At 40.3% G+C, this 26896-nt stretch overlaps 1 protein-coding gene across 2 annotated transcripts in view; it reads left to right on the top strand.

Annotated features, from left to right (window-relative positions):
• The window catches only part of TTC3 (tetratricopeptide repeat domain 3), a 60741-nt gene extending 34130 nt beyond the window's left edge, over nucleotides 1-26611 (top strand). For both annotated transcript variants that reach the window (XM_081908714.1, XM_081908713.1), the window contains exons 26-46: nucleotides 76-212; nucleotides 330-659; nucleotides 2039-2290; nucleotides 3273-3319; nucleotides 4261-4314; nucleotides 5621-5697; nucleotides 6938-7090; nucleotides 7900-8767; nucleotides 10220-10285; nucleotides 11085-11234; nucleotides 12503-12642; nucleotides 13908-13976; nucleotides 15312-15408; nucleotides 16462-16562; nucleotides 17850-17937; nucleotides 18274-18378; nucleotides 19461-19897; nucleotides 20821-20938; nucleotides 21468-21704; nucleotides 23437-23523; nucleotides 24885-26611. In XM_081908714.1, the coding sequence (XP_081764840.1) occupies nucleotides 76-212; nucleotides 330-659; nucleotides 2039-2290; nucleotides 3273-3319; nucleotides 4261-4314; nucleotides 5621-5697; nucleotides 6938-7090; nucleotides 7900-8767; nucleotides 10220-10285; nucleotides 11085-11234; nucleotides 12503-12642; nucleotides 13908-13976; nucleotides 15312-15408; nucleotides 16462-16562; nucleotides 17850-17937; nucleotides 18274-18378; nucleotides 19461-19897; nucleotides 20821-20938; nucleotides 21468-21704; nucleotides 23437-23523; nucleotides 24885-24992 (3721 nt within the window). In that variant the 3' untranslated portion in view covers nucleotides 24993-26611. The remainder of the gene's footprint in view (nucleotides 1-75; nucleotides 213-329; nucleotides 660-2038; nucleotides 2291-3272; nucleotides 3320-4260; nucleotides 4315-5620; nucleotides 5698-6937; nucleotides 7091-7899; nucleotides 8768-10219; nucleotides 10286-11084; nucleotides 11235-12502; nucleotides 12643-13907; nucleotides 13977-15311; nucleotides 15409-16461; nucleotides 16563-17849; nucleotides 17938-18273; nucleotides 18379-19460; nucleotides 19898-20820; nucleotides 20939-21467; nucleotides 21705-23436; nucleotides 23524-24884) is intronic.
• Nucleotides 26612-26896: the final 285 nt, after the last annotated feature.

Below are 26896 nucleotides of genomic sequence, written 5' to 3'. Positions count from 1 at the left end.
GTCTTGAATATTTACATTTCATCTGGAAAATGTCCAATTGCTTTTAAAAATAAAACTTTGAATTGGCTGTGTCAGTTCTAGGACCCTACAGAAAAAACAGGAGAGGAAATTGAAGAGGAAATTAATGAAAGAAGACACATTACTGTCACTAGGGAACTTTGCAGAAGTACTTCACACAGCAGACTCTATATCAAATGATGACAGTGATAAAGGTATGGGGCAGTAAATACCTGTATTGAGAATACCTTGGTCCCCCCCCCCCCGTGGGGTCCTGCATTTCTGTTATGTATCTGGGCATTCACGGTTTTGTTTTTGCTTTTTAATCTTAGGGAGCGGTGGTGGTCTTGTTCACAAGAATTATTTTGCTGGGGATAGAGTCCTGCAGCTTATTATGCAGAATTTTGAGAAAATACGGAGAGGTGTACATGATGGCTTCAAACTTCTTAATGAACTGTTTTCGTGGTGGGTAATTGGCGAAGCAGACCACACACGGTTTTCAACAAACTGTGTGACCTCAGTTGAAGTAATGGATCAGATTGTAAGCTCCGTAATTGACAAAAATAATAGAGTGGCGACAAGAATTTTTGTTCATGTTTTAAGTGAGCTTGAAGAAGTGGATCCTAGACTACACGACTTAATGAAACATCTTGATAGTAATGGTAAGAGTAAGTTATTTGTGGTTAAACTGTAACATAAAACTGAGGCTTAGTTCCATTACAGGGTTTTAACTCTCGAGCATTTATCTATTAGGCTTGTTCACATTACATATGAGAGCTGGCTGCAATTGCAGCTGATCTGGAAAATAAAAGTTAGGAACTGGATTTGTAAATAATTCTGATCAACAAATCCCTCTCTGCTTATATTTATAGTTAAATCATAAGGTTATGCTTTAAGTATCAAAAGCAAGGATATAAGTAATTGGAAAATTTATGCCCTTGCTGGCCAGCACTGTAATTTCCTACAACATTCCAAAGTTTTGATCATTGCTGTTTTCAGTTTTTTACAAGCAAGATTTGGGTAGCAATAATTATATTTCCAATGCACTTCTTGTTCCTTATTTTTAATTTTTGTACTAATTTCCAAGTTTTATTATGCTCCTTTAATATTCTCAAAATAGTCTCAATATATTAGACTGCACATGTCCTGCTTAGAATTGTTTGCTGAGAAGACGTTCAAAGCAAGATGCTCATTTGTTCTTCACTCTAGCCAGGCATAGGCAAACTCGGCCCTCCAGATGTTTTGGGACTACAACTCCTATCATCCCTAGCTAACAGGACCAGCGGTCAGGGTTGATGGGCGTTGTAGTCCCAAAACATCTGGAGGGCCAAGTTTGCCTATGCCTGCTTTTAGCACACTGCTAGTTTTGCTTTTGCATATTTGCAGTTTCTCATACTGTTCAGGCAGACAACTTTATGACGGGTGTGTGGATCATTTTTTTGTGTGGTTCCTTTGTGATAGGATACTTATATCCATAGCCAGCTCTCAGTGGGCTCAATCCAGATGGACTTTTCATCTGGCAGAGGCCTTTATAAATGACTTCTTGGGAGGAGAGGGAGGTGATTTTCTCTGAGTTTCCCTGCACACACACTACATTCTGTGCTCTTCCAAATGGTCCCACAACCCTCCAGAGCAAATTTTCAGAGAGGAGGGGAATTGGTGAAAATGGCTTCCTCCTTTCCATTAGCAAATGCCTTCACTTGATCAGAAACCTTTCTGTGAACAGAAGGGTATTGTTGGATACAACCCAATAATAGTATTCACAGCTTCCGTCCCCACATAATGCAAAGAGCAATGGCTCCTAGTGTCATTGTCCCTGCCCCAGCTTTGGGCACTGGTAATTTTAACAAGTTCCAGATACTGAGTTTTTCACTATACTATCCCCCATCTAGTTGGTCTAATTCTTGGAGATCTACCCCAAAGAATGCTTCCTTGAAATGTAAACAGGTCAAATCCTTGTGTATGTCTGCCCTAGAGGGCAAAATATATTCTGTGATGTGAATCCATTTGTGGGTGTTATAATTTATATTTATTTTTGCAGGTTTAAAAGCTACAAAACAATTTTTTGCCAAGTATGGAACATGCATCTTACAGCTTGATCTTGACTTCATAGCAGTGCTGTGGAATGAGAAATATGGCATTAAACTAGGCAGGGAGTTCACCTGCACATCTCCAGATATGATAGATGAGCTATCGTTGATAGAACTTCGGTGTTTTTTATGGCTCTTAGAAGAGAACAGAGAGAATTTTCCATCTCTCCTTCAATACTTAGATGACTATTTTGATAACATGGGTAAGTATACTAGGATGACGAAAGGGAGTTTATTATCCCTTTAACTTTATCAATGACTTCTATAGATTTTGTGAGGGGAACAGTGGTGGGCAGCAATGAAAGGATTCAGACCAGGTGAATTGTAGGTTCTGTGCAGGTGGTTCAGCCCACATGGGGAAGGAAATGCGAAACCCCATGTTCCATTATCCTTCTAATTGCAGTTGTGGGGAGAAGCTGCTTTCTTTATGGGGCAGGTTCTGAGTTGGTTGCTGTGTATGGTGGTTTATGTATTCAGTATCACTTTAGTCATAAACATGTACAGTCGTACCTTGGTTCTCAAACGGAATTGGTTCTGGAAGTCCTTTCGACTTCCGAAAAAGCTCAGAAACCAGCCAATCGGAAGCTGCGGAAGCCGTGTCGGACATTCAGCTTTCTAAAAAAGTTTGCAAACTGAAACACTCACTTTGGGGTTTGCGGCGTTTCGCTCCGGCGGGAAGGTAAACGGCGTTTCCGTGCGCTGCTCTGGTTCGCCAGAAGTGGCTTAGTCATGCTGGCCACATGACCCGGAAGCTGTATGCCAGCTCCCTTGGCCAGCAAAGCGAGATGAGCGCCGCAATCCCAGAGTCGGTCACGACTGGACCTAATGGTCAGGGGTCCCTTTACCTTTATGTTTGAGTCGCAATGCATTTGAAAACCAAGGTATGACTGTACTGATTACAGCAGGACATAGGCAAGTTTCTTTTGATTCAGAACCATTGGCTTTAAGCAGCTAAAAATATACTCTGTTGTAAGAACTCTGGCCTCTTATCAAAGTACTGTAATGAGTTGGCCAACATGGTTAGATATCTCTATATAGTATAATGATTTAAAGCATATGCACAACCGCGAGAGGACAGGGCTATTTACTAAAGTTACGGCGCAGTTGTTCAAAACTGTTTAGAGCTTTGTGCTTTTGTCTTAGATTTTTGTTTTGTTTTTTAAATAAAATTTATTTTAAAAATAGATAATCGGTATACTGTAATAAGGAAGGAAGAGAATGCAACTGCCTCAGTAAGTTTTTATGTTTATTCCTTTCTTGAAATGGAAGCAAATACATTGCAATCAGAACCCTTTCTAATATATTTATGTAGAGTGTTCCCCTTATATTGCACTGCTGCTTTTATAACATACATCTGTTGCAGAGTTACAGTGCAGTCCAAACCCAAGCTCCTCCGGGATGAGAGAACTTTTCATTCAGGAGATTTTTGGCTTTGCCAGCTGGGCACAAGTCTCACCGTAGCTGAGCCAGAGATTTGCCGGAGTGCCCCTCACCACAGCTCAGCCGGTGGGACTTCACGCTAGTGAAAGACCCCCAAAAGGGGTGTTCTTAGGTGCAGTGGGGATGATAACATGGCAAGGAAAGACTTAAACCTGTTCCAAACCCCTTTCAGCCCAGTCACGGGATATTGGAATCTTGAGTACTCACCAAATTTCTGGTGCTTATCATGTTGCTTATTAGCTTGTTAGAGACACCGTGTATCCCTGTCTCTGCTGACATGGCTTGTCCTGCAGACCCTCCTTCTTGCATCCGTTAAGGGACCCTTCGTACATACACAGCAGGGCATGCAGCGTCGTCGTAGGCTCAACAGACTCCTGCAAAAACCTGGGCAAACCAATATGTATTTCCACTTAGCACCAAAATAAGTAAAGCGATAGCACCAATCTCACGTCTGAGGGAGGAGCATTTCAAAGGGGGAGGAACCACCACACGGCGATCATTTAGTTTTGGTGTTTGTCATCATGATAAGCTCTTACTGAAATAGTTATACATGGTGTCATGTTGCTCTGAAGGGGAAAAGTAGAAAAGAAATGATGAAACAGACGTAGGGATTTTGTTTCCTTGCTAGCGAAGGTGAAGAATGGAAATAGAATGTGCAAATAAAATAAGCAGTGTTATGGTAATATTTTTTCCTGGTGGTGGTCACGACTAAACCATCTCTTTTTCCGCCTAGAATAATACTATCAAAGTTAAAAACAGAAACCGAAAGAAGGCAAAGGAACCAAAGGTATATATTTCTTTAAAGGCGTCCATGCTGGTAGGATGCAGTAAAAGAAGCAAAGCTAGAAAATGCCTATGTACTGTTCTCTCTTCAATTTCTTCTCCCCTTCTTCACTCTTTCTAGACTTCCTCAGGCCTGGTTCACATGCCAAGTTAGACCATAGCTGATGTTTAGTTAACTGAAATGCGAATAAGCAGTGTGCTAGTAGTGCATGCTGCTTAGATGTCCCTACTTTGCCCCTCACATGTCCCTCGCCATGCCAGAAGCAGCAAACCACAAGCCTTGGCTTTGTCACATCATCTGAAGCTGGGCGTGTGATTTGCCTCTCTCCAACCAGGCCACGACCAGCAAGCCAAGAACAGAGCTTGGTTCACCCCTTGTGGTTTGATGGGAAGGAAACAAACCTTGGGCCCAGGTTCAGATGAAACGACAAGGCAGGTATTGTGGCATGTTGCTCCTGGCATGGCCAGAAGTGGGGGTAGAGTGAGACCGGAACTTCTGAGCATCATGCACCAGCTCCTAAGTTTTTAATCAGTTGGGGGAAAGGCCATAGCTCAGTAGGTGGAGGTGGGACTGGTCATGTTGCCTCTCAAAAATCCTGCAGACCTGCTGCTGGTCCATGTGATAGTAGTGATCCTGTTCATCCTAACAGTCTGTTGTGATATAAGGCGGCTTCTTATGTTCCTGTCTATTATCAACATAATTTTGCATAGAAGCAGAACAGTAGATTTGGAGAAAAATGTATGCTGCAGGTTTAAAGAGTCACTCTGGATTGAGTAGTGTTCTTCCTGCTTTGTATTTCTAGTTTTGAATAATAAAATTTGGTGTGTATCCAGCTGCATCCCACTGCTGCTAAAAGGCTCTCTGCTCCAGAGGTGGCTCCTGGGGATAGAAAGGAGGAGGAGGAGCTGGTTTTCTCTAATTCCCCCTTTCTCCTGCACCCCCAATGCTACTGCCACCTCCCATGTTGTTCCAAGTGGTCTTCCTATCCGTAGAACAGATTTGGAGTGGGTGGGAGGAGGGGGTTTAAGGGGGAAGCAGTGAAAATGGCCTCCCTCCTTCCTTGAAGAGAAGCTTCACTGTAACAAAGAACCTTCTGTGAGTGGAGGGCACAGTTGAATATTGTGATCTACTTTTCTTACAATCACACTGCCAAACCTCATTTTTTGGCGGCGGGGGGCATTGAATAAATGTGAGCTAGGGAAGAAGGATTATATAAACGAGTCTGTTGAATTCTGAAGATGGATTACTTCGTTTTAAAATTTTACATGTCATTATGTAACAAGTTTCTATTCTTTCCTTGTTGATTTAGTCTATTTTAGTCCTGTCTGGTGGAGTTGGTACAGTAACTCGAGAGGAAGACAATATATTTTCAGAAGAAAGCACCTTGTAAGTTCTGGCACAAAAAATGCATGGAGCACGCTCTTGCCAAAACACCTTTAGGCTGCAATCCTAAGCTAACCTACCTGGAAGTATGTCTGGTTGAACTCAATGGGACTTACCTTTGAGAACACTAGTACACTGTTAAATTCCTTTGACTGCAATGAGAGTGTGATGCATGTGCCTCTATTTTTTTTTTTATGGCACCTGAAGCACACAGTGACATTTTATAGAAAGGAGATTTAAGTCTTTGAACTGCAATTGTCACAGTGTATTTAAATAAAGAAAATTGAAAAATAAAATTTACTAATCAGACAATAAAATTGTTAACCAGACAGCTTGAATTTTACCCTATTAGTATGGGGGTATTAGAGGTGAACATCTTAATTCCTCATTGTTAAAACTTAATGTTTTTCCGGTGTCTTGGGAGACAGTGATACCTGAAAAATGTTACTTTTGAGAAATGAAACCCTTGTATTCTTTCTTCATCTATTGATTACACGAGTGACTGAGAATAAGAGAGGTGCAATATGGGTTTTCTGTGGACTAATTAATTAAGCTTTATGCCCCTGGAAATAGTTTAAGAACAGAATCCATGACAACTTGGAAGTGCAATGTGGCTTGTAACCAAGTTTAAGATGTGCCATGATAATATTTAAACATGACAAATTCTATTTATTGAATCTCTGTCCTTTCCCCCCTGAGGAAATCCTTTACTCCAGATTCAAATGCTACTGGCAGTTCCAGAGAAGCATTGTTATAATATTCCTGTTAATCTCTGCCATTGTATTTTTGAGAAGCCATTACAGATAATGTCCCACATTAATATATCTCCATGTTCCATTTCTGATGACAAGAGGGATGTTCCTATTGTAATTCCTGGTGGGATGAATTGAATTTAATGGTCAGACAGATAGCAAATAGAGCATTTATTTGCAGATATTAATGAGGTAACCCTGAAAGTACGTACTGTTGCCCTTACAGCTGCAAAATATCCAGACTATGCCAGTGCTCCTGTTATTGACTGTAAATTGTACAGCTGAGGTTGTTTTTTTATTGTCTTAGTTTATTTTTATTCTGTCTTAATATTAATCTTACGCTTGGAAGCATGTCTCTTTGTTATTGTTACGGCCTATGCCTAAAACAAATAAAACGGCTGTTGAGCTTTTTATTGTTCCCTGTGAGTTGGGAGCTTTCCATTCATAAGGAGCTTGCTCTTCTTAAAGTCTGTTCTTTGTCTTCCCAACAGTTTTATGAATCCACGTGACCCTTTCAGAATCCCAGATGGTCTTAATGAGCAGGTGGCGATATTTGAAGCTTTGTATAATAATTTTTCCTCCGGAAGCAGTTACCAGAGAATTTTGGACAATTACCCAGACCCAACGTGTGAAAGCTTATATGAGTATGTTTCCATTTCCTTTTCCTTCTTTATTTTTCAACAAGCAGAAAAAATAATGAAGGTAGAGCTGAGGTCCCTTGGATATAGGCATCATCCCCAGAGGAGGAGGATTGGGATTTAGAGTTTTCTCTCGAGTCTGCTCTCACCCAAGCTCCAAAATGGAATCTTTAACTCCCCTGGGTTTCAAAAGCAGTTTGAGGATTGAGCACATAGGTGCTGGCAGTAAGGCATAGGAACAAGAGCATGTGTTTCAGACGTTGAAGTCTTCCTATGACTACTAATGGTTATACTTGGGTACTGATTACTCAGCACTAACAGAATTCTCTTTGTTTCCTGACATTTACTTCTACCTTTTAGCTGCTGAAGAAAGCAAGAAAAGTGGGAAGTGAACTTTTTAGGGGACAGGCATTGGAAATACGATGGGACACTTCCTTTCCCATGTGTTTCTTCTCTGAGTCTCTAGTTCCTTTTTCCTTGACATATTTGCACCCGAAACTCATGCAGTTTTAATCGTTGCCACCCAAAGCATTGACTCCTACTTGTTCAAGTTGGCAAAGGTGTTTAAAAATGCCTGTTGGTCCCCAGTGAGGAGGAGGCAAGTTGGCATGATGGTCTTGGGCATCATAAGACACGGTTTGGTGCTTAGGGTGACAACATTATTCTATCAGCTTACATAAAATAAAATGTTGACGTGAGATCGGTAGGTGTTTTCAAACCTCTTTTGCCATGTATAAATTGGTAGCTTTTGTTAAATGAGTTGTGATCGCACAGCTTCCTCTTGAACTTAGATATGACTTTGATTGCTTTCACAGCTATTTTTCTCAAATCTTGGAAGAACATGGCCCCATGGAAATTGATAATCCACTGTTAGTTGGAGAGTATGAACACTTTCCTGCGGAGACTCGTAAAATAGTGGAGGATGCTGGGGGTCTGAAGTCTTTCCTTTTGGAATCTCTACGTTTTGTTATGATTGGCGACCTTATTGGCTTGATGAAACATTCGGTGATGCTGAAGGAAAATGCGGATGTCACTGGAGCTGCAGAAAGGACTAAAAATGAAGAAACTTTCTCGGCAAGCCTTCCTAGTCAAGAAAACAGCAAACCACGTTTAAACCCAGCTGCTAAAGAGTTCCAGCCCACCTCATATATTAACAATCCTTATGTGTCAGTATCTACTAATACTCCAGCCCATGATACTCTGGAATATATGACTACCAGCCATTCCACTTTTAGTCCATTCGTTCCCACATACTCCCTTTCCACTCCGGTAACTGACATGATAGCAGCATCACTGCCTATGCCAGATGCCTCTTTGCCTTCAGCTTTACCCCAAAGCCACCCAATATTTCTGAATGAGATTCAGTCAGAATATCAGAATGAGAGAACGTTGCCAACGATTCCTGAAATGCTAGATATTTTGGAGCAATCTAATTATATATATCAAGATGGTTTCCTTGATATTGATACAGAAGTGACATCAAGCGAGGATGGCGAAGATATTCTTCTGGCGAAAGATGAGGTGCAACTGTCAGCATTGTCTGACATTTGCTCTTGTGAAAATAATCCTGATAACATTGAGAATAATAGTACTGAAGCTGGATGTGACTCTGTTACTAAAATGGAAACCAATAATAAGTCTGTAGCAAGAAACAAACCCCGTTCTAGGATGATTGCTATTCAGGTGAGAATAATAAGCTGTGCACAGTATTCGTTGCGGAGCTGACAGTGTTTTTGTTTTTCTGTGTTATATGTATGAACTATGGAGTGAATTTCATTGGTGTGGGATATCAGTTTGCTTCTTTCAGTGCCTGTTCGCTTGATAAAGAATTTAATTATAGACATATTGTCTCTGATATGCTAGCTACATCTAGTTTTCTATGTTCATCTCAATGTAGAAAGAAGTTTCTTCTTTTAAAAAGACATGGGAAAGCAATATAAATTACTATTACTAATATTTTTTATAATATCTGTGTTAGACATGAGAGTCAACATGGACCTAGCTTTCAGACATGGTACCCAAAACTAAGTTTATTAGGTGGACACAAGGCCATTATCGCAAGTTTCCCTTGTGCATCTGTATACTATCATCTGTGAAGAACACAGATGACTATTTTGCTATGTGAAAAGCTGTTGCCAGCTTCCTACAGGATAATGGACAAAACAGCACATGATATCCATATATGGCATTACTCATGTGTCCGTCCCCCCCTTTCTGCAGCTGTATTCTGTGTATGAAAAATGTGTGGAAAGTGGTTTTCACTGGAGTTAAATAGTGTGTTAAGACTAGTGAACTTCTAGAAAAAAGTGGCCCTGGAATCAAACTTACTTGTTTCATTTTGCATTTGGCCGTATTAGCCTCATATTGCTTAAAGAACACAAGTGTAATTTAGGGAGCAGATTTCTGCAATGTTTCTATAAGGCAAGTTCCCAGTTTCCAACGGGGATACCTTCTGTGCCTGGAATAGCACCTGGCTTCTGGTTCTAGTGACCTTTAAGGCTTGTTAGTTCTCCCTCCTTTCCTGATGTCTGCTGACCAATGACTGATCAGAGAGGAGAAAGACTTTTCTAGGCCACTCTCAGGCTATAAAAGGAGACCTGACCGGAGGATAGGCTTTTGGTGATCTGTGTTTCTCCCACACGGCATTATAATCCTTAGTTTTGGTACTGTATGTTACCTTTAGGGTGGACTCCTACAGACCTAGTGTTTGAGAGGTGCTTATTTCCACTGACTTGTCATGACAAATGTTCTTCCCCTCCCTCCCGTCAAATGGATGGTTGAAGACAAGTTCACAAGTTTCTTCTGAAGAACTGTCAGGAAAATATTATTGTTCTCGCCAACAATTAGCTGCTTGTATTTAGGGACTATGAAACTCTTGTTCACGTGCTGAGTCTGCTTTTCTTTATTACCTTTGCCACTTCAGTTTGGGGTGTCGGGCTTGCAGTTAGGCATCACTCAGAAGTTATAAAATCAAATAACTCAATTTATTGAGCTTTCTGGGTGGTGGTGTTGAGGAAACACAACTACGTACATATTTACTGGGCAAAGGAACGATCTATGGGAAACACATTGTCTGTGAAATGTTGGGATATAACTAACCTCTACTGAAACAGTTTCTGGCTCTTTGCATTTTAGGTAGATCAAGAACTAGCAGACGAGGGAATCAATACTTTGCCTTTTCATCCATATGAAACCCAACAAGTAAGTGCATGAGTGGATGTCCACAGATGGCCCAGTGAGGAATAATAATAATAATAATAATAATAATAATAATAATAATAATAATAATTTATTATTTATACCCCGCCAATCTGGCTGGGCCTCCCCAGCCACTCTGGGCGGCTTCCATAAAAACCAAAAATACAGTAAAATATCACACGTTAAAAACTTCCCTGAACAGGGCTGCCTTAAGATGTCTTCTGAATGTCAAGTAGTTGTTTATCGCTTTGACATCTGCTGGAAAGGCGCTCCACAGGGCGGGCGCCACTACCAAGAAGGCCCTCTGCCTGGTTCCCTGTAGCTTTGCTTCTCGCAATGAGGAAACCGCCAGTATGTTTTAGCAAATGAAAAATTCTATTATGTAAACCTCTAAGCTGAAATATCCATGAGCCTTGCTTGCAGATAGTGCCATCTCTTTCTCTCTCTTTTTAATTACTTAGTTTATTGTTTTTTTTAGTTGATTTTCCAATTTGGTTAAGTATTAACTTCTGCAACATGGCTAAGATTACATGAAATACTTTTATCTCTGTTGGTTTAGTGGCTGTTATGTACCTGCACTTCTTTGTAGAAATAACTCAAGAAACTGTGCTAGCTCTGTTGGAAATTTCATATTCCCTTGACATGATTTTTCTCATATCACACATTTTGAAAAATTGAAGAACTTTATAGGCAATAACATTTTTTGGTGACAAGAACAGTGATTATACTGTGCCTTATATATACGGACTATAACTTCACTGTTGTAGCATTTAAAATTTGATCTGCATACTTCTTTTTTCAGGGAGATATGTTACGTATGGAAAAAGAACACCAGGTTCTACAAGAGCAGCTTAAAGAAGCAGGTGAAAAATATGAGCAGCTTAAATATCGAAGCTCTGAAGAAATCAATGTATTAGAAGCTGAGATTTTACAACTTGTTCAAGGAAACAAGGTAATAAATCTTTATGAATATAATATCAAAGAAAAATGGCCATCAGTACAGTTGAAACTTAAACTCCTAAACATAGTGAGTTGGCTCCAAAGACATCCTTCTGTGAATGTAAGGTCTGCCCTAAAGGATTTTGGGGACAGCTAGCAGCAAAGCTGCAAATCTTGTACTTGTGTACCTGGGAGTAAATCCCATTGAGTTTAAGGGAATGTACTTCTGAATAGACATATACGGACTGCACTGAACAAATGCAGATGATGACCCACATAATAATAATAATAATAATAATAATAATAATAATAATAATAATAATAATAATATAATTATTATTTATTCCCCAGCCACTCTGGGCAGCTTCCAACAAAATATTGAAATACAATAGTCTTTCAGATATTAAAAGCTTCCCTAAATAGGGCTGCCTTCAGATGTCTTCTAAAAGTCTGGTAGTTGTTTTTTCCTTTGACATCTGGTGGGAGGGCGTTCCACAGGGTGGGCGCCACTACCGAGAAAGCCCTATGCCTGGTTCCCTGTAACCTCACTTCTCACAGTGAGGGAACTGCCAGAAGGCCATCGGAGCTGGACCTCAGTGTCCTGGCATAACGATGGGGAGGTGGAGACGCTTCTTCAGGTATACTGCAGCGCATCCACAAGTATAAGATTTCAGAGGAAACAACTTACGGTAGCAGCATAAAAACATTTGCAGAACAGTGCTGGTGGCTGTTTTTCTTCCACTTACCTATCTTTGGATCAAAAGTATCACATGGAAGTGCCTTCCACTGAAAACAATGGGATATGTGTCCCTGTTATGGCAGTGGTTTGTACAGTCCCGTGGCTTGCTCAGTATACTATGTTAGTATGCTTAGTGGCATTTTCTCCCTGCCCCCCCCCAAAGTAGAATCTCCCCCTGTATTCGAAATGGAGTGACTACATGCTTTTTGCTACACTGAATGAATAACTTGCTTTGGAAGGAAAAGCCAAAGGTGCAGGTACACAAAATGCTTAATACACTTAAGAGAGGGGTCTTCAGTCCTTTGTGTTCAGGATAATGGCTAGACTTCACAACCACATCCTTCTCTCCCTTTGGATATATTCACTGTAAAATATGTTTGTGTTTTTTTAACATTTAAACAAGTTTCACATAACAGAAATAATAATAAAAATGCACTAACCAGAGAGACGGAGCAATGGTACAATCAGACGACAAAAGAAATATATTGTTGGACTTGGGAGCTAAGTTTCTGTCTTTGACTCCCACCTCCCATATTTTATAGCTCACTAGAAAAGAGCTGGATTGGATCCATCAAGATGCAGAAACAGAAATGAAAAGATGGCAACAGGAGAAGAAGGAAAACCAAGAAGGATTGAAAGTGGGAAAGAATAAATTAAGGAAGCTAGCAGAAACCAATGAAGGGTAAGTTTATCCTGAAAGTGAAAGCTGGTTTGTGGGAGAGGGTCATAAGGGAAGAGGTTGTGCAAGTCATTACATTTTTGCACATCTAAACTTGTATCAATAATACTACTCACACTTAATTCTGCTTATTGCAATGTTTGCACTTAACTGACCACATTTGCATGTTGTGTTAAACCACAGTTTACCATAACATATGCAAGCAGGAGTGAGCTGCAATGAGCTCCCGGTTTGCACACTCCTAACTTGACTCTTGCATGGCCAAGCAAAGGAGTTTGGAAGCTTTTCCTTCTGCCTTTGACTAACTATGGCTTGACTGACAAATTGTGGCCAACATTGGCTGTGGCAATTTTAAAACAGACCAGTTACAAATGTGTTTCTGGAGCTGCCTTGATTTAAACTAAGGTGAACCACAGTTTATCCAGGTTCAGATGAGACTGGAAGCTGTGGATAACAACAAAAAGCAGAAACAAATGCTTCCTAGTGACTTTTCTCTGGCATGAGTAGAGTGAGGAAGCCCAGAAACCTAGTGTATTGTTCAGCAAACCCTTGTTTAGTGAGGCATGTGAATACTGTGATGTTGGAACATCATGAGACTATATGGATACTTTGTGAAGATGTGTAAACCCGCTATCTCCACAGTACTCGAACTTACTGTAGTTCTAGAGTGCTTGCTTTTAAGTCATTTTCTAGTCAGAACATTTTAAGGCCTGCTCCTTATATTTTGACTTGTCTTGGCAAAGCGTAGCAGTGATTTAGGCTGCCTACCCATGAATTGCTTTCTCTTTGAGACTCTGCCCTGGTCTCTGTCTTCCCTTCTATTATAAGATTTATATTACAGCTCTTGATGCAGAAAACATTGGGTTGTATCCAGTTATGCCGTTGCAGGAGCAGAACAGACTTCCACGTGCACAATGCGACTTTCACTTCCTCTCCTCCCTCCTGCATGCCATCAAAACCAGCTCCAGAAGGATTGAAGTACTACACTTCAGAGTAGTTTTTTGGGAGTGCACAGCCAGCTGCAGGGACAGCGGAGGAAGGAAAAGTCTTTCTGTGTGAGGGAAAGTTTGTTTGCACAGCACTGGATGCAACCATAGTCCATCTTTTAAATAGTAGTTTGGGGTGAAAAGGAAAACGGGCTTCTAACAAAATGAAGGTTTGGGGTACGGTTAATGTAGTTAGTTAATTTTGTTTTGAATGAGTGTATTTATTTACTTATTTTGACGTGAGCCTTCTTTTTCCTAAAACCTGCCTGTATAACAAAACAGGTACATGAGAAACATTGAGGAGAAGGATAAGCAGTACAAACTACATTTGGATGAATTCATTGAGATCAGGTAAGCTTAAATTTGCTTTGCTAAGCAGTTTTTAATTGGACACTATAAGTTCTCTCAAACTGCTATGGTAGGGTTAGGAGTATGTCGCCCTGTCCGAATGCTCAGAATTTATTTAAGCTGTGAAAGGCATGCTGAGTGGGACGACTCTGGGCCAAGGGGTGTCCCTGTTGAATACTGCACAAGGAAATAATAAAGCATAAGAATCATATTAAGCTATTATGTTTGAATAGTCACAATGAAAATTCCTTTATGTATTTCCACTTTAGTATTAATGAACTATATGCTAAAATATTTCTCAGTATTAATTCAGTCCAGAAAGATGTGTGGGAACAATAGGTTAATGTCTGGTACTTCATGGTTTCTTCTCTTTGCAAAGGATATTTCAATTTAGTTACTGCATAAACCCAAATATTAAGGGGATAAATAAAGGAGAACTGTCCAGATAAATGGTGAAAGCTCTGCTGTTCTAATATGCAGCATGGATTCTTAAATAGCTACGTATATGCTTTTATGTACTTATTTTGAGAGAGGATGAAGGTGGTACCGCATAGTGGTTAAGGGCATAGACTGAGGAGTTGGATGTCCAACTCAACCACGAGTTTATTGGGTAATAGGCACCTTGCTATCCCTAAGCCCCCACTTGTGACATTTTTATGCATTGCCTTAGAGCAGTGGTTCTCAACCCGTGGGTCCCCAGATGTTGTTGGACTACAACTCCCATCATCCCTGAGCTCTGGCCTTGCTAGCTAGGGGTGATGGAAGTTGTAGTTCAACAACATCTGGGGACCCACAGGTTGAGAAAGGCTGCCTTAGAGGGTTGAAAAATGAAGTTTTAGGACTTAAGAAAACCACTGAAAAATGTAGCAGTAATATTTTTAAAGAAAATGTGCTTGTTTGGTTGACCTGAAATTTAAGCCTGCATTAACAACCTTCACCATAGCGGCACCCTGGTTATGGAACACTCTCCTCTCTGAGGCATCATTAGCCCTCTTTTTGTTTTGGTGCCAGCTTAAAACTTTGTTATTTACTCAAACATTTGGAAATGGTTAAAGTGTATATTGAAGTTTTGTAGGTGCTATGTAGTTTTCAGATTGATAATGGCTGTAATTTTAATCGCCCTTGTTTTCTGATTTATGGATGATGTCCGACTAACCCATCAGTCAACCCATTGAAATCGATAGACTTAAGTCCATCAATTTCAATGGACCTGCCATATGACTAACCTTCGTTCAGTGAGTCTACTTGGAGTTAAAAGTTAGTTGAATATAGCCCATTGTGTTTAACTGAAATCTCTGTCTGAAAATAAATAAGTAACCTTCTGAATTTACTCCCTAGTAATAAATTTGAAAATGAAAAAGTAAAAAGGGAGGAGCTTATAAAGAAAAGACGGGACGACCACCAGGAGTGTGTTGCACGAGCTATCGCAGCTGAGGTAATAACATGCTGGGTTGCAACCTTGCTTTCTTGTACTTCCCACAAATTCCTGTCCACTTTGGATTGCCATTTGAAGATTGCTGTAACGCTTCATCCTTGCCTAGAAATTTCCCACTTAAAGAACTACCGTATTTTCCCATGTATTAGACGAGGGTTTTTTTTTTTTACTAAAAAATCATGTAAAAAAACTGGGGTTGTCCAATACATGGATAGTGGCATTGGTGGTTGGCGGGAGTGCGGCTTCTCCCGATGCTGTTGCACAAGGGAAACACTCCCTGGGTCGTTTCCCGTGTGCAGCAGCATTGGGGGAAGTTGCCCTCCTGCCAACTGGCTTGCTGTGGGAGCACAATTTTCCCCGATGCCTCTGCGCACAGGAAATGATCCAGGGAGTGTTTCCTGGCCGCAGCTGCATGGGGGGGGGGAGGCTCAACAACTTTGGGCCATCTCCCCTCATTTAGTCCCCCAAAATAGGGGGGTTTCTTATACATGGGGGCGTCTTATAGATGTAAAAGTACGGTAATACGGAGTCTGAAAGACTCCAGTTTTGCTGTATAACCAGTGGTGCTCAGAATTTTGCACGTGGACAATAGTATTTTGTATTCCCCACTGTAATGTTTCCGCCATGTACCTAGAAGTGACTGGTTGTTTTTTTTTAAGGATAACAATAAAATTTCAGGTCCTTTTATGATTTTTAATTTCCTCCTTTTGCTGTTTCATTGGCTTGCCGCAATAAAGTGCATAACCTCAATATTATCTGGATTCATTGGTATCATTGCTAGTCGTATTAGGCTGCCAGACGAATAGGGTGCCTTTGCAGTCAAATAAATGAATTTTAAACTCGGAGCATAAGTTTGTTTTTAATGTTGAGGAACAAAACAATAACCTAGTAGGAAGGACATAGCCAGTAGCTGGGACAGTGAAGCTACCTCATTAAACATGACAGTATTTCAGGCAGGTGAATGAATGGAAATGTTTAGAATTGGTTATACCATACAGAAGTAACGTCCTGTAAGATTTTAAAAATCTAAGCTCAGTTAATTTTATTTCTTAGGTTTCTGTGCTTGAAAACTGGAAGGACACCGAATTATATAAGTTAGGCAAAATAGCAACAGATGCGGAAACTTATCTTAAGTATCTGAAGTTCATGACAAGGTATGGCTTTGAATATGAGTATGCCACAAACGATGCATTTAAATAAGATGGTTTGAAAGTTCCATCAGAACTTCATCTTTTCTTTCACTAAAACGAGTGCAGTGGAACCTCGGGTTGTGAATGTGATCTGTGTGGGAGGCACGTTTGCAACCCACAGTGCTATGTCTGCGCATGCGCGGTTCACGATTTGGTCTTTTGTGCATGCGCAAAGCACAATTTAGCGGTTTTGTGCATGTGTGAGCGCTGAAACCTGGAACTAACCCGTTCCAGTACTTCTGGGTTCAGCACAGTGTGCAACCCGAAATCGCGTAACCTGAAGCGTCTGTAACCCAAGGTACCACTGTATTGCGTAGAAAAGTAACATGTATTGAACTTTTTGGGTTGTACGTTGGGACCATATTTGACTTTGATCCACTATATTGGTACATTTTATATTAGTTCACCCAATCCTACATATGATAATGGGATTGTCTGGAGAAGAAAAACAAAGTTGCAGTAACCCAAGTTACAAGGAAATGATATAAAAATAAGGATTCTTTAAATACAGGCTATACATGTAAGCTTATGTATTTTTGGAAAATTACAAATTAGAAAACATAAATTCTCCAAGCACCAGCCACTGAATAAAAATAATGAAGTTCTCCAAACAATAGAGATAAAATAATTGACATGATCTCCAGGATTATATATTGCTTTGTGCTTCTTCAGAATCAAATTGGATTCTCTCTCTCTCTCTCTCTCTCTCTCTCTCTCTCTCTCTCTCTCTCTCTCTCTCTCTCTCTCCACACACACACACACACACACACTAGTTACAACTTGAAGAATTCACGTTGTGTATTGTACACTATACAATTTTATGTACAGTTAATGTTTAAATAATAATAATTTCATTCCCACTTGGGACCCTGTGATTTTGTCTTTTGGTACTTATATTTGGAGACCCTCCTCTGTGTTTTGCTATTGTCTAGAGAAAGCCATTCTTTGAAGCCTCTGGAGAAAAACTGGAGGACACATACTTTAAAATACTTAAAAATGTTACAAACTCTAGTACGGTACTTCAGATGAGTCTGGGTTACAGTGTTCACTCCAGGTGCTGGAATATATATCTGGAATATTGACTACTGCTGTCCTGGCTAGACAGTAAAAATCAAATCTTTTCTATGGATTAAAATACTGGAATGCCATTTTGGGGTAGCATTATTTTTCTTGGAAGTCCTTCTTAATTTCAAACTATTACCATGGCATAGAACTAACTAAAATTTTGTGTCTCTCTCCCCCCGCCCCCAGCCACTCTTCAGTACCCCAGTTGAAGTTACAAATTAATTCTTGGGAGTCCTTTATTTCTAATACCAAAGACGAAATTAGGAAAGTAGAGGTAATTATTATTATTATTATTTTTATTATTATGTTAATTATTGTAAAATACAGGTTTTAATAGCTTTCTCTTTTTGACAGAAGTGAATTAACTTATTTTGCAGATTTCTGTATACGGACTAATATGTATAGATTTCTCCCTAGGAAGGACTTTATAACTTTTTTTCCTTTTTAAAAATGTGTCCTATTTACATAAGGATATAGAAGAGGTCAAACTAGTGTTTCTGTAGAATCCTATCTGAAGCCACTAGAAGTTTAGCTGAGCCGTAAGAAGAGTTGCCTAGCTAGAGAAACATTACTGCTCACTTCAAATATCTCCCCTCTGTTCTTTTTGCAGAGGCAGTTTGATGAGAGAATTTACATGGTGAAAAATGGTGCCTTTCTAGATAGTATCTCCAAAGTGGAAATTGCAGAACTTCAACCTCCGAGTGTCCTCTCATCCGTAAGTCTTTGTTAACTGTTTTGTGTCAAAAGCCAGTGCGCCGTGAAATTCTCATTATAGATGCATCTAAAACATGAGGTAACATTATATCTAGCTCACATATTGAAAAATACGTTGTAGCACCTCCATCTTGCTCATGCGAGCTTTCCAGTGCATTGATGCGTACCAAAACAATTCATGTGGCGAGGGGGAGAGGAGACACAGTGCCACATCCCAGTGGCTTCCCAAAGTTGCATTTCCTGGGGTGAGGTGCAACCTCAGAGAGCCTCTTTCTTGAGACCCCAACACTATTTGGAAGAGCAGAGGGTGGTGAAGAGGGTCAAGAAGCCCCTTCCCATCTTCTTGCTTTCAGATCTTCAGCCCACCTGCCACAGTTCAGCACCACCTTCATTGAGGAGCCTGGGGATGTTGAAGTAGGAAAAGGGTTCTGGTGGTGATTCATTCTGAAGAGAGTGAAAGGCACTCTGGCAGAAAATCTCAAGGCAGTGTTCTGCTTATAATTTTGGCGTCTATGGGATAATGTGAGAAGAGCAGATTGCAGCTTTAAACTCTTACTTTTCCAAAAACCCAATGGTGTTGCAGTGCCCACCTGGGTAAAGCAGATGAAACTGTATCTTCTTGTCTTAATTTTTAATGGGCAATTTGATTGTGAAGACTTTGTAGGCTTTGAATTTTTTAATGTTTTATTATGTTTTTATATCTGTTGGAAGCTGCCCAGTATGGCTGGGGCAATAATAATACAGTGGTACCTGGTTTCTGATTGTCTCAGAAGTCGAACGTTTTGGTTTTCGAACGCCAAAAACCCAGAAGTGAATGCTTCCATTTTCGAATGCACCTCAGAAGTCGAACGGCTTCCGCTGAGTGTCTCAATTTTCTCAATTAAATTTGCAGACTGCCCTTTGTGCCTCGGTTTTCGAATGTTTTGAAAGTCGGAATAGTCTTCTGTAATGGGTTACATTCAAAAACCGAGGTACCACTATAATAATAAGAAGAAAGCCACCCTGGAAGTAGCAGAAGCTTGAATTCTTTATAGTGCTTGAAAATATTCCTCACCTTATTTGGGCTGTTCTTTTTTCCCTCAGGTAACACACGAGAGGCCTCCTATTAATGATCCAGCCATTGTAATGTATTCAGCTGCAGCTCCGCACCTGCCCTCTAATTTGTTTGCTACCTTTTCAAGTTCTGATGACGATAATCCTCTGCACTCCATAGTTAACAAACATATGGGAAATAAAAAATCCAAGAAAGATTCTAAGTACTCTCTGGCAAATAAAGGCTTGGAAGAAGTGCCTTCTGACTGCAGAGATATGTCACTTTCTGATTACATATGCCTACCCCAGTCACCAGGAAACTCTAGAAGATCTATCCAGGACACTCAGCTGCAACACAGCAGCCAAGAAGAACCAGCAGCAGCAGCTGCAGGGCTGGACCATGCTAATGCTATAAGTAGGCCAGCGCTGCCACAACCATATGAAGACGTCATTGATCAACTCATAATTATATTTCCTCACCTTACAAGGTATTTTCCATCAGTTAAACCAATTCCTCATAGTTCTGCTGGAGACTTCTTGGTGTATGTTTTTTCCCTTCCTAGTTCAAGCTGCTACCTTGTCCCTGATTTTCAATGTAGTAACCCTGGCACATAACCATCTAAAAAGATTACGTGCCAGAGCAATCCACATTTGCTTGCTTCTGACTGCACTTTTCCTAGGTTAAACAAGAGCTTGTAGAAAAATGGCAGCTGCCCTTCTTGCCATTAGCATGAACAGTATCTGACAACGGCAGACACACCTGTTCTTTGTGGTCCTTCATCATGGTCTTTGTCTCGATACAGGCAAACTCCGGACTTGGCAGCAGTGCCTTATCATCCATATATATAGCTATGCATTGCCATCAACAGAAGAGTAGTCCCCAGTTATTTTTACTTTGCATTCCACTGGTTGGTGTAAGTTGAGCAGAGTCTTGCTTCGGGATACTGATAAGATTCAGTTTCTCAATGACCCTATTGCTCAAATATTTTCAGTCCTATAGGGCTTGATGCTGACCATTTGTTGTGTTGAGTGTTTTGCCTGCATGCATTTTCCTGAAGCAGTTTTAAGGAAATTAAGTGTTCTTCCAAAATGCCATTTGACTGTATAGTAACCTTTTGAACTTGTAGTGTAACCCTGATCGTCTATTTCCTAAACACTGTTGGAAGCAAAATTGCCAGGTTGCTTTTGGGTAGAGATGAATTGATAGCTGGATATTGGCTCCATATTTGTAAAAGAATATGTTGTTAGAGAGTCAGATATTCGAGTCAGATATTCCAGGGGGCTAACATGCACCTAAGCTTTCTGCAAGCCATCCAGAGAACTGTGTTGTTAAAAAAAAAAAGGCTCTTTGTGACATCACTATGTATTCACACTGCTAACAAATGTATACCTTTTCTTCCTCCTGCTGCAGATCAGATATTGGAAATTTCATTGAAGAAGTCCAAGTCAAGAATAGAAACAAATGGAGCACAGCTGAACTCCTAAACAGGGTAACAGAATCTATTTTGGATCGTCCAAGCAAGAAAAAGGTAAGTTGCCAGAAATATTTGAAATGCTGAAAACACAAATTATGGTAAAAATATATATATATAATGTGTGTGTCAGGGCATGGGGTCTCTGTGGTACAAAGAAGTTCAGGTTCCTGTTCTTTGTCTAGGTTACAAAATAGAGGAGCTGCATCTATGGAAGTCCTTGCCTTGGATTGATCCACAAAGGCAGCTAGGTCAGGTTGGAGAACCAGTTTTGGCCAAAGCGACCACAGCCAGACATCAGATCAGTAGCAGTTCAAGGGTGGAGACTAGGGATGTGGGTTGCAAATGGTCTGCTAGGATGGGAGAACTGAGTATAGGGCTATAGGAAGCTGCCTTATACTCAAGACTGTTGCTCAGTATTGAAAACACTGATTGGCAGCTGCTGCCTAGGATTTCATGCAAGGCCTCTCCACCAACTCTACCCTGAGATGTTGGGACTTTTTGCATGTGAAGCATGAGCTCGATCACCGAGCTACAACCCTGGTATTTTCTTAAGATGTTACCAGATTTCATTATCTCTCTTTAGGTTCTCCCTTCTTCGGGGAAAATCGAAGGGGCATCTTCCACCACTTCTGGAGGGAGCAGAAATCAGACTCAAAAATTGCTGAAGGCACCAGGACGAAGTGTGTCTAACCTCTCCAAGTCTAAACTTGCTAATGAGAAAACAAAGAAGACGACTCTCCCACCTCCGTCAAGTCACACGCCTTGGAAAACTGTTGGAGAAACATCAAAATCAAAGTGGAAGAAATCAAGTGATGCCGCTGTAGGTCTTTGTATCATTGTCAATGTTAACAGTAAAAACAATGAATAATTTTATATGCGTAGTTAGGCAACATTTTCTTTTAACTAGCTTGTATCCATTGCTGCTGTTCTCCTTGTGCAGCAGACTTCTTCTTGTGCAACAGAATGTTCTCCTTTCCACCTGCAGATCTTCAAAATCTGGGGGATTCAGTTTTTGGGAGCAAGATGGGAGAGGAGATGAAGGGGAAGTTATGCTGCCTGGAATGGTCTCTGTTCGTGTAGCATTGAATAGAACCCTCTGGTCTCCCCCCCCCCCCCCATCTCTAGCATAGCATATGTTTAAAAGCAAGCATTTAGCCTTTAACTTTGTAGAAGACACTTGAGAAATGCCAGAGAGGGTGAGTTGGTAAAAAAATCCCTTTTCTTGAAAATCCAAAAACTTTCTTCTCTCCCAAATATGGTACCCCTGGTTTTTAGAATACTGAAATTAAACCTTCCTCAAAAGGTACATAGAAATCTTCTAGTCTCCTGAGCTTTCAGGGAAAACCTTCTGGCATGTTAGCTCCTCGTCAGTCTTAAAATATTTTGTAGACTTCCTGTTTGGCGGCTGTATCCATCCAACGCTGCAGTTCTGCTGGTGTAAGGGACTTTACCCGCATGCCCTCAGAATCAGCTCTGGAGAGTTGGGAGGACCCACAAGAGCAGATTTTTTGTGGGGGGGGGCACTCAGGGAGAGGAAATGGAAGTTTCATTGTGCCAGCTTAAGTCTGCTGGCACAGCATTGGAATCAACCGTCAAAGATTATCATTATCCCAAATGATTTGCTTCACAAATGAAGTCAATTTTAAAATGTCAGCCATGAATTGTTCAGGGGTCAGCAAACTTTTCCAGCAGGGGGCTGGTCCACTGCCCCTCAGACCTTGTGGGGGGCCGGACTATATATTTTTTTGGGGGGGATGACGACGAATTCCTATGCCCCACAAATAACCCAGAGATGCGTTTTAAATAAAAGGACACATTCTACTCGCGTAAAAACACACTGATTCCCAGACCGTCCACAGGCCGGATTTAGAAGGCAATTGGGCCGGATCCAGCCCCTGGGCCTTAGTTTGCCTACCCATGAATTGGGTCCAAAGATGTCCTTCTGTGAACAAAAGGGTAATTTATTTCTTGAAAGGCGCTTGGATCCAGTAGAAGCTTCTGTGAATGGAAGTGAGGTTAAGGAGACGATTTTCAGATACTGTTTTCACGCCACCAGAGAATTTCTAACTCTGGAGTAGATTTTCAGGTAGTTGCTAAGGAGTCAAGCGCACTCTGTTGCTAAATAGGAATTTGCTCAAAGAACTTGGGATCTAGTTATACATCCAACTTTTCGACTCTAAAACAGGCTGGATTTTTGTGTTCTCTTCCCAAATTAAGGTTGGAGACAGCCTGTGTCTGTAAAGTGGTTCAAAATGATTATATCTGAATAGTAAATGTAACATTATGGAAGCTGCTAAACTGGCCAGTTTGGAACCTATCATATGCTGAGTCAAATAATTGTTCTGTCTACCCTCCAGTACCTGGCGCTCTTTCTGACAGCAGCTCTTTGGGGTCTGGGACAGAAACCTTCATTCTTCCACCTTTAAGAGGAGATCCTTGGGATTTGCAAGGCACATGTTCTGGCTATGGGAATTAGTCATTCTCTGTGCAGTAGGAAAACAGTAGCTTTGTAACTAGTTTTGAAATGATTATAAATGCATTTGTTTCTATAGGATAATGATCCCTGTGTAATATGTCACGATGAACTAACTACCGAAATGTTGCATGTGCTAGACTGTGGACACAAATTTCACAAAGTGGTAAGTGGAATCATAAATCCAGCAAGGTAACTTGTATTAGTTCTGTTGCTCGTGTCTTTGTAAATTTGTAGATTGCCCTCCAAAAGCTGCACACACAGGCACTCCTAACATTTTGTCTAAATAAGTGTGTTTGCTGTGGTGTAAACCACTGAGCCTAGGGCTTGCTGATCAGAAGGTCGGCGGTTTGATTCCCTTGTGACGGGGTGAGCTCCCGTTGCTCGGTCCCAGCTCCTGCCAACCTAGTAATTCGAAAGCACGTCAAAGTGCAAGTAGATAAATAGGTACCGCTGCGGCGGGAAGGTAAACAGAGTTTCCATGTGCTGCTCTGGTTTTGCCAGAAGTGTCTTAGTCATGCTGGCCACTTGACCCGGAAGCTGTACGCCGGCTCCCTCGGCCAATAAAGCGAGATGAGAGCCGCAACCCCAGAGTCAGCCATGACTGGACCTAATGGTCAGGGGTCCCTTTACCTTTATGGCTGCTGCTTGCTATTGGAAGGATTGTATTATGGGCATTGGCTCTTAGTTGGCCAAAATTCTGGGATTACATTTCAGAAAACAAAAAGGCTAAACAGAAAGATAAGGTTTTACTTTGGAATTTACTTTTCAGTGACTGAAAATCCCAATCCTAGAGCATGTAAATAGGAATACCAAATTCACATTGAGGCAGTGAAGCTCAAGCCATCCTCAGTCCTGGATATGCTAGAGAAGCAACACCTCTATAACATACACTTGTGGTTGTAGTGGCATGTGTTCAAAACACCATACTTTCAGGGGACTGAAATGGGCCACTCATGTAACTTTTTGCTACTTTATGTATCTGTATCTCAACATACAGCCAGTTATTTGCTGTTGCACAGTTGGTAGGCTTTGGTGTATAGCTGTAGTAGAAAACTTTAATAGAGCCGTCTTTAATATTGTCTGACAATAAGTGGGAGCTTTCATTAGAATTCTGAGTTGCCTTTTGCTTCCAACATTTCCAGAAAGACTAATGTGTAAATATCATACATTGATGTAATCTGCCGAAAAGCCGATGATCAGTATTGAATTCTTTAATTAGTTGACAGCCCTTCTAATTAAATTGTCAGCCTTTTAGCATAGGTCGTTCACTAGTGATTGTTAGAAAATCTTTGAATTCAAAGCCTAGTTGCAGAAGTTTGGCTTTAACTGAAGTCAGGTCTTTTTTATATGCACCATAATGTTTCAAAGTTATGCTTAAGGTGCTACCACTTCTCTTCCTTTCATAGCAGGAATCTAGAGTGCTCAGAACTGTAGAAAAATGTCATTAAAAAAAAATGTTGCCCACCTCCCATAGCCCTACTTTTTAAATGAAAGGTTTCTGAATTCTTGCTTTTTTACATACAGTGTATTGGTCCATGGATTAAGGAGCACAGCACATGCCCAACCTGTCGTCGTCATGTTTTGTTACCTGAAGATTATCCTGAGCTTCCTGGCCGAAACAGAACCACTTAGATGCTACATACAGATTAGCAAGAATATGTGATTCACATCATACAGAATCATGATGATAAAGGTGTGGAGTCATCATCAGTTTATAGAGTATCGTATGTTACATACAATAAACAATTCCTCTGAAATACTTTTAAGCAAAGATGCAGTTAAAAATTCTGCTATTTTATTCAATTGTTTCTATTGTATTGGCATTAGTAATCTGGTTCATAGACATAAGCAATGAATACCTTGGTTGCATTGCAGCAAAACAGAAAGTTAGCAGCCTTCAAAATTTGCCTAACAAATGTTTATCCCCTTAACACAGGAATATATATATTTAAGGAGGAAGTAAATATCTGTTTCTGTTTCTAGCGTCTGTGGATCCAAATGTTGTGATGCTTGTGAATTCAGGAGGCTGGTTAAGAGTGGGCAGTACTACTGTTCAGCGAATTAAAGCTTGGTACTGGTTCTAAGAGAGGTTTTTTTTAATTTCCAGATGAGAGCAGTAGAACAGCCTGAAAATTCCAGGTGTAGACTCACAAGCACCTTGGTTTTTTTTAGTATTCAGTGCTTTCAAAACAAGTTAGTAATCTGCCCTTCAAAAATAATTCTTGGCTAATATTTGGCTTCAAAGATAACCTAAAATTTGGAATACTGAATCTAGAGAACCATGTTTGAAAGATGCCTAGACATGCTTGTGGAAGAGAAAGCAGACAAAATTGTGTAACGCTTTGTGAGAGAGGCTGACCCTGTAACAGTCCTCATCTTCCTGCTTGTGAAAAAGAAAGATCAGCTCTGAATTTATTTTCTCATACTACATTCTAGCATTTGCAAACCACCTGTGAGTAGGTTTCCTTAAAATTTGCATACAAAGTCCATAATAGTTTCCTTCAAAGTGAGCAAATAAACTAGCTTGTTTGGTTGTTGTAAGGAATTAGCTTTAGATTTTTTTAAAAAAAATAAATAGCCACACTTATTTTATACTGGTATAGCCTACTGTTCTTAATTAGCCACAAATAAATTCATGTGAATACCAAAGCTTTTAAAATTAAGGTTGTGTATTAACTGTTTTAAATTACATCAGGAACTGTCTTCCCACATTTCCAAATTGAATGTCTGGGTACAAAATATAAAACAATGACTTTGCTCTACTCAACCACGGAGAAAGCTCCTCATGAAGCAGGAATGCACCATTTTCCTCTCCCCCCTCTTGGCAAATAAACACTAAATTGTTGCAGAAAAGCAACTCTTGTCAAGGAATGCAAGCCCTTGGCCATAGTTTTGGGTTATTTAGATGAATAATGGGCTGCCTTTACTGATAATCAAATATTAAGAGGCATTTGTACTGACAAGATGCTTGTTAAGTTGATTGCTGAAAATGCCCTGTAATTTAACAAAAAGGCTGTTTGGGAATTCCAACCCTAAACCATGGATCTCTTTTTTGTCACTCCTTCTGATTCAAAATGTTGCATTTAAATGTTTGATTCATAATTGAAGACCTTCTATATGTTGTCTAGATGCTATTTCCTCATTTTACCTACATTCAGAATACAGTACTGAAATAGCCACATACTTTCAAAGCAAAACTTTGTAATCACATTTATTACAGTCTCTGAACCAATAAAAATGAACAATATCAACTGTGTAGTTGTCTGACAAACCTCTTTTTGGATTTTGTCACCTTGTTTTGTAATCCTACACTTTGTTTCACGTGCATAGGCTAGTGGTTCCTTGCTGCATTCAGATGTGCAGCTAATTGTTGTCTGCATTGCATATAATTGTTCTGTTTTTGTGTGTGGTCTGCATTTCTTTGCTCCTTATCTAATAACTTGAGGTAGCTTCAAGGAAATGGGAGTTGAAACTTTTCTTGCATGGTGTCTGCATCCCTGTCTTTGAGCGCTAGGGGGAGCTAAGCCCACCTGAGT

This window comes from Podarcis melisellensis, assembly GCF_964234715.1.
Source record: "Podarcis melisellensis genome assembly, chromosome: 4".
In the NCBI taxonomy this organism is placed as follows: domain Eukaryota; kingdom Metazoa; phylum Chordata; class Lepidosauria; order Squamata; family Lacertidae; genus Podarcis; species Podarcis melisellensis.
This window is presented reverse-complemented; position numbering and strand designations above follow the sequence as displayed.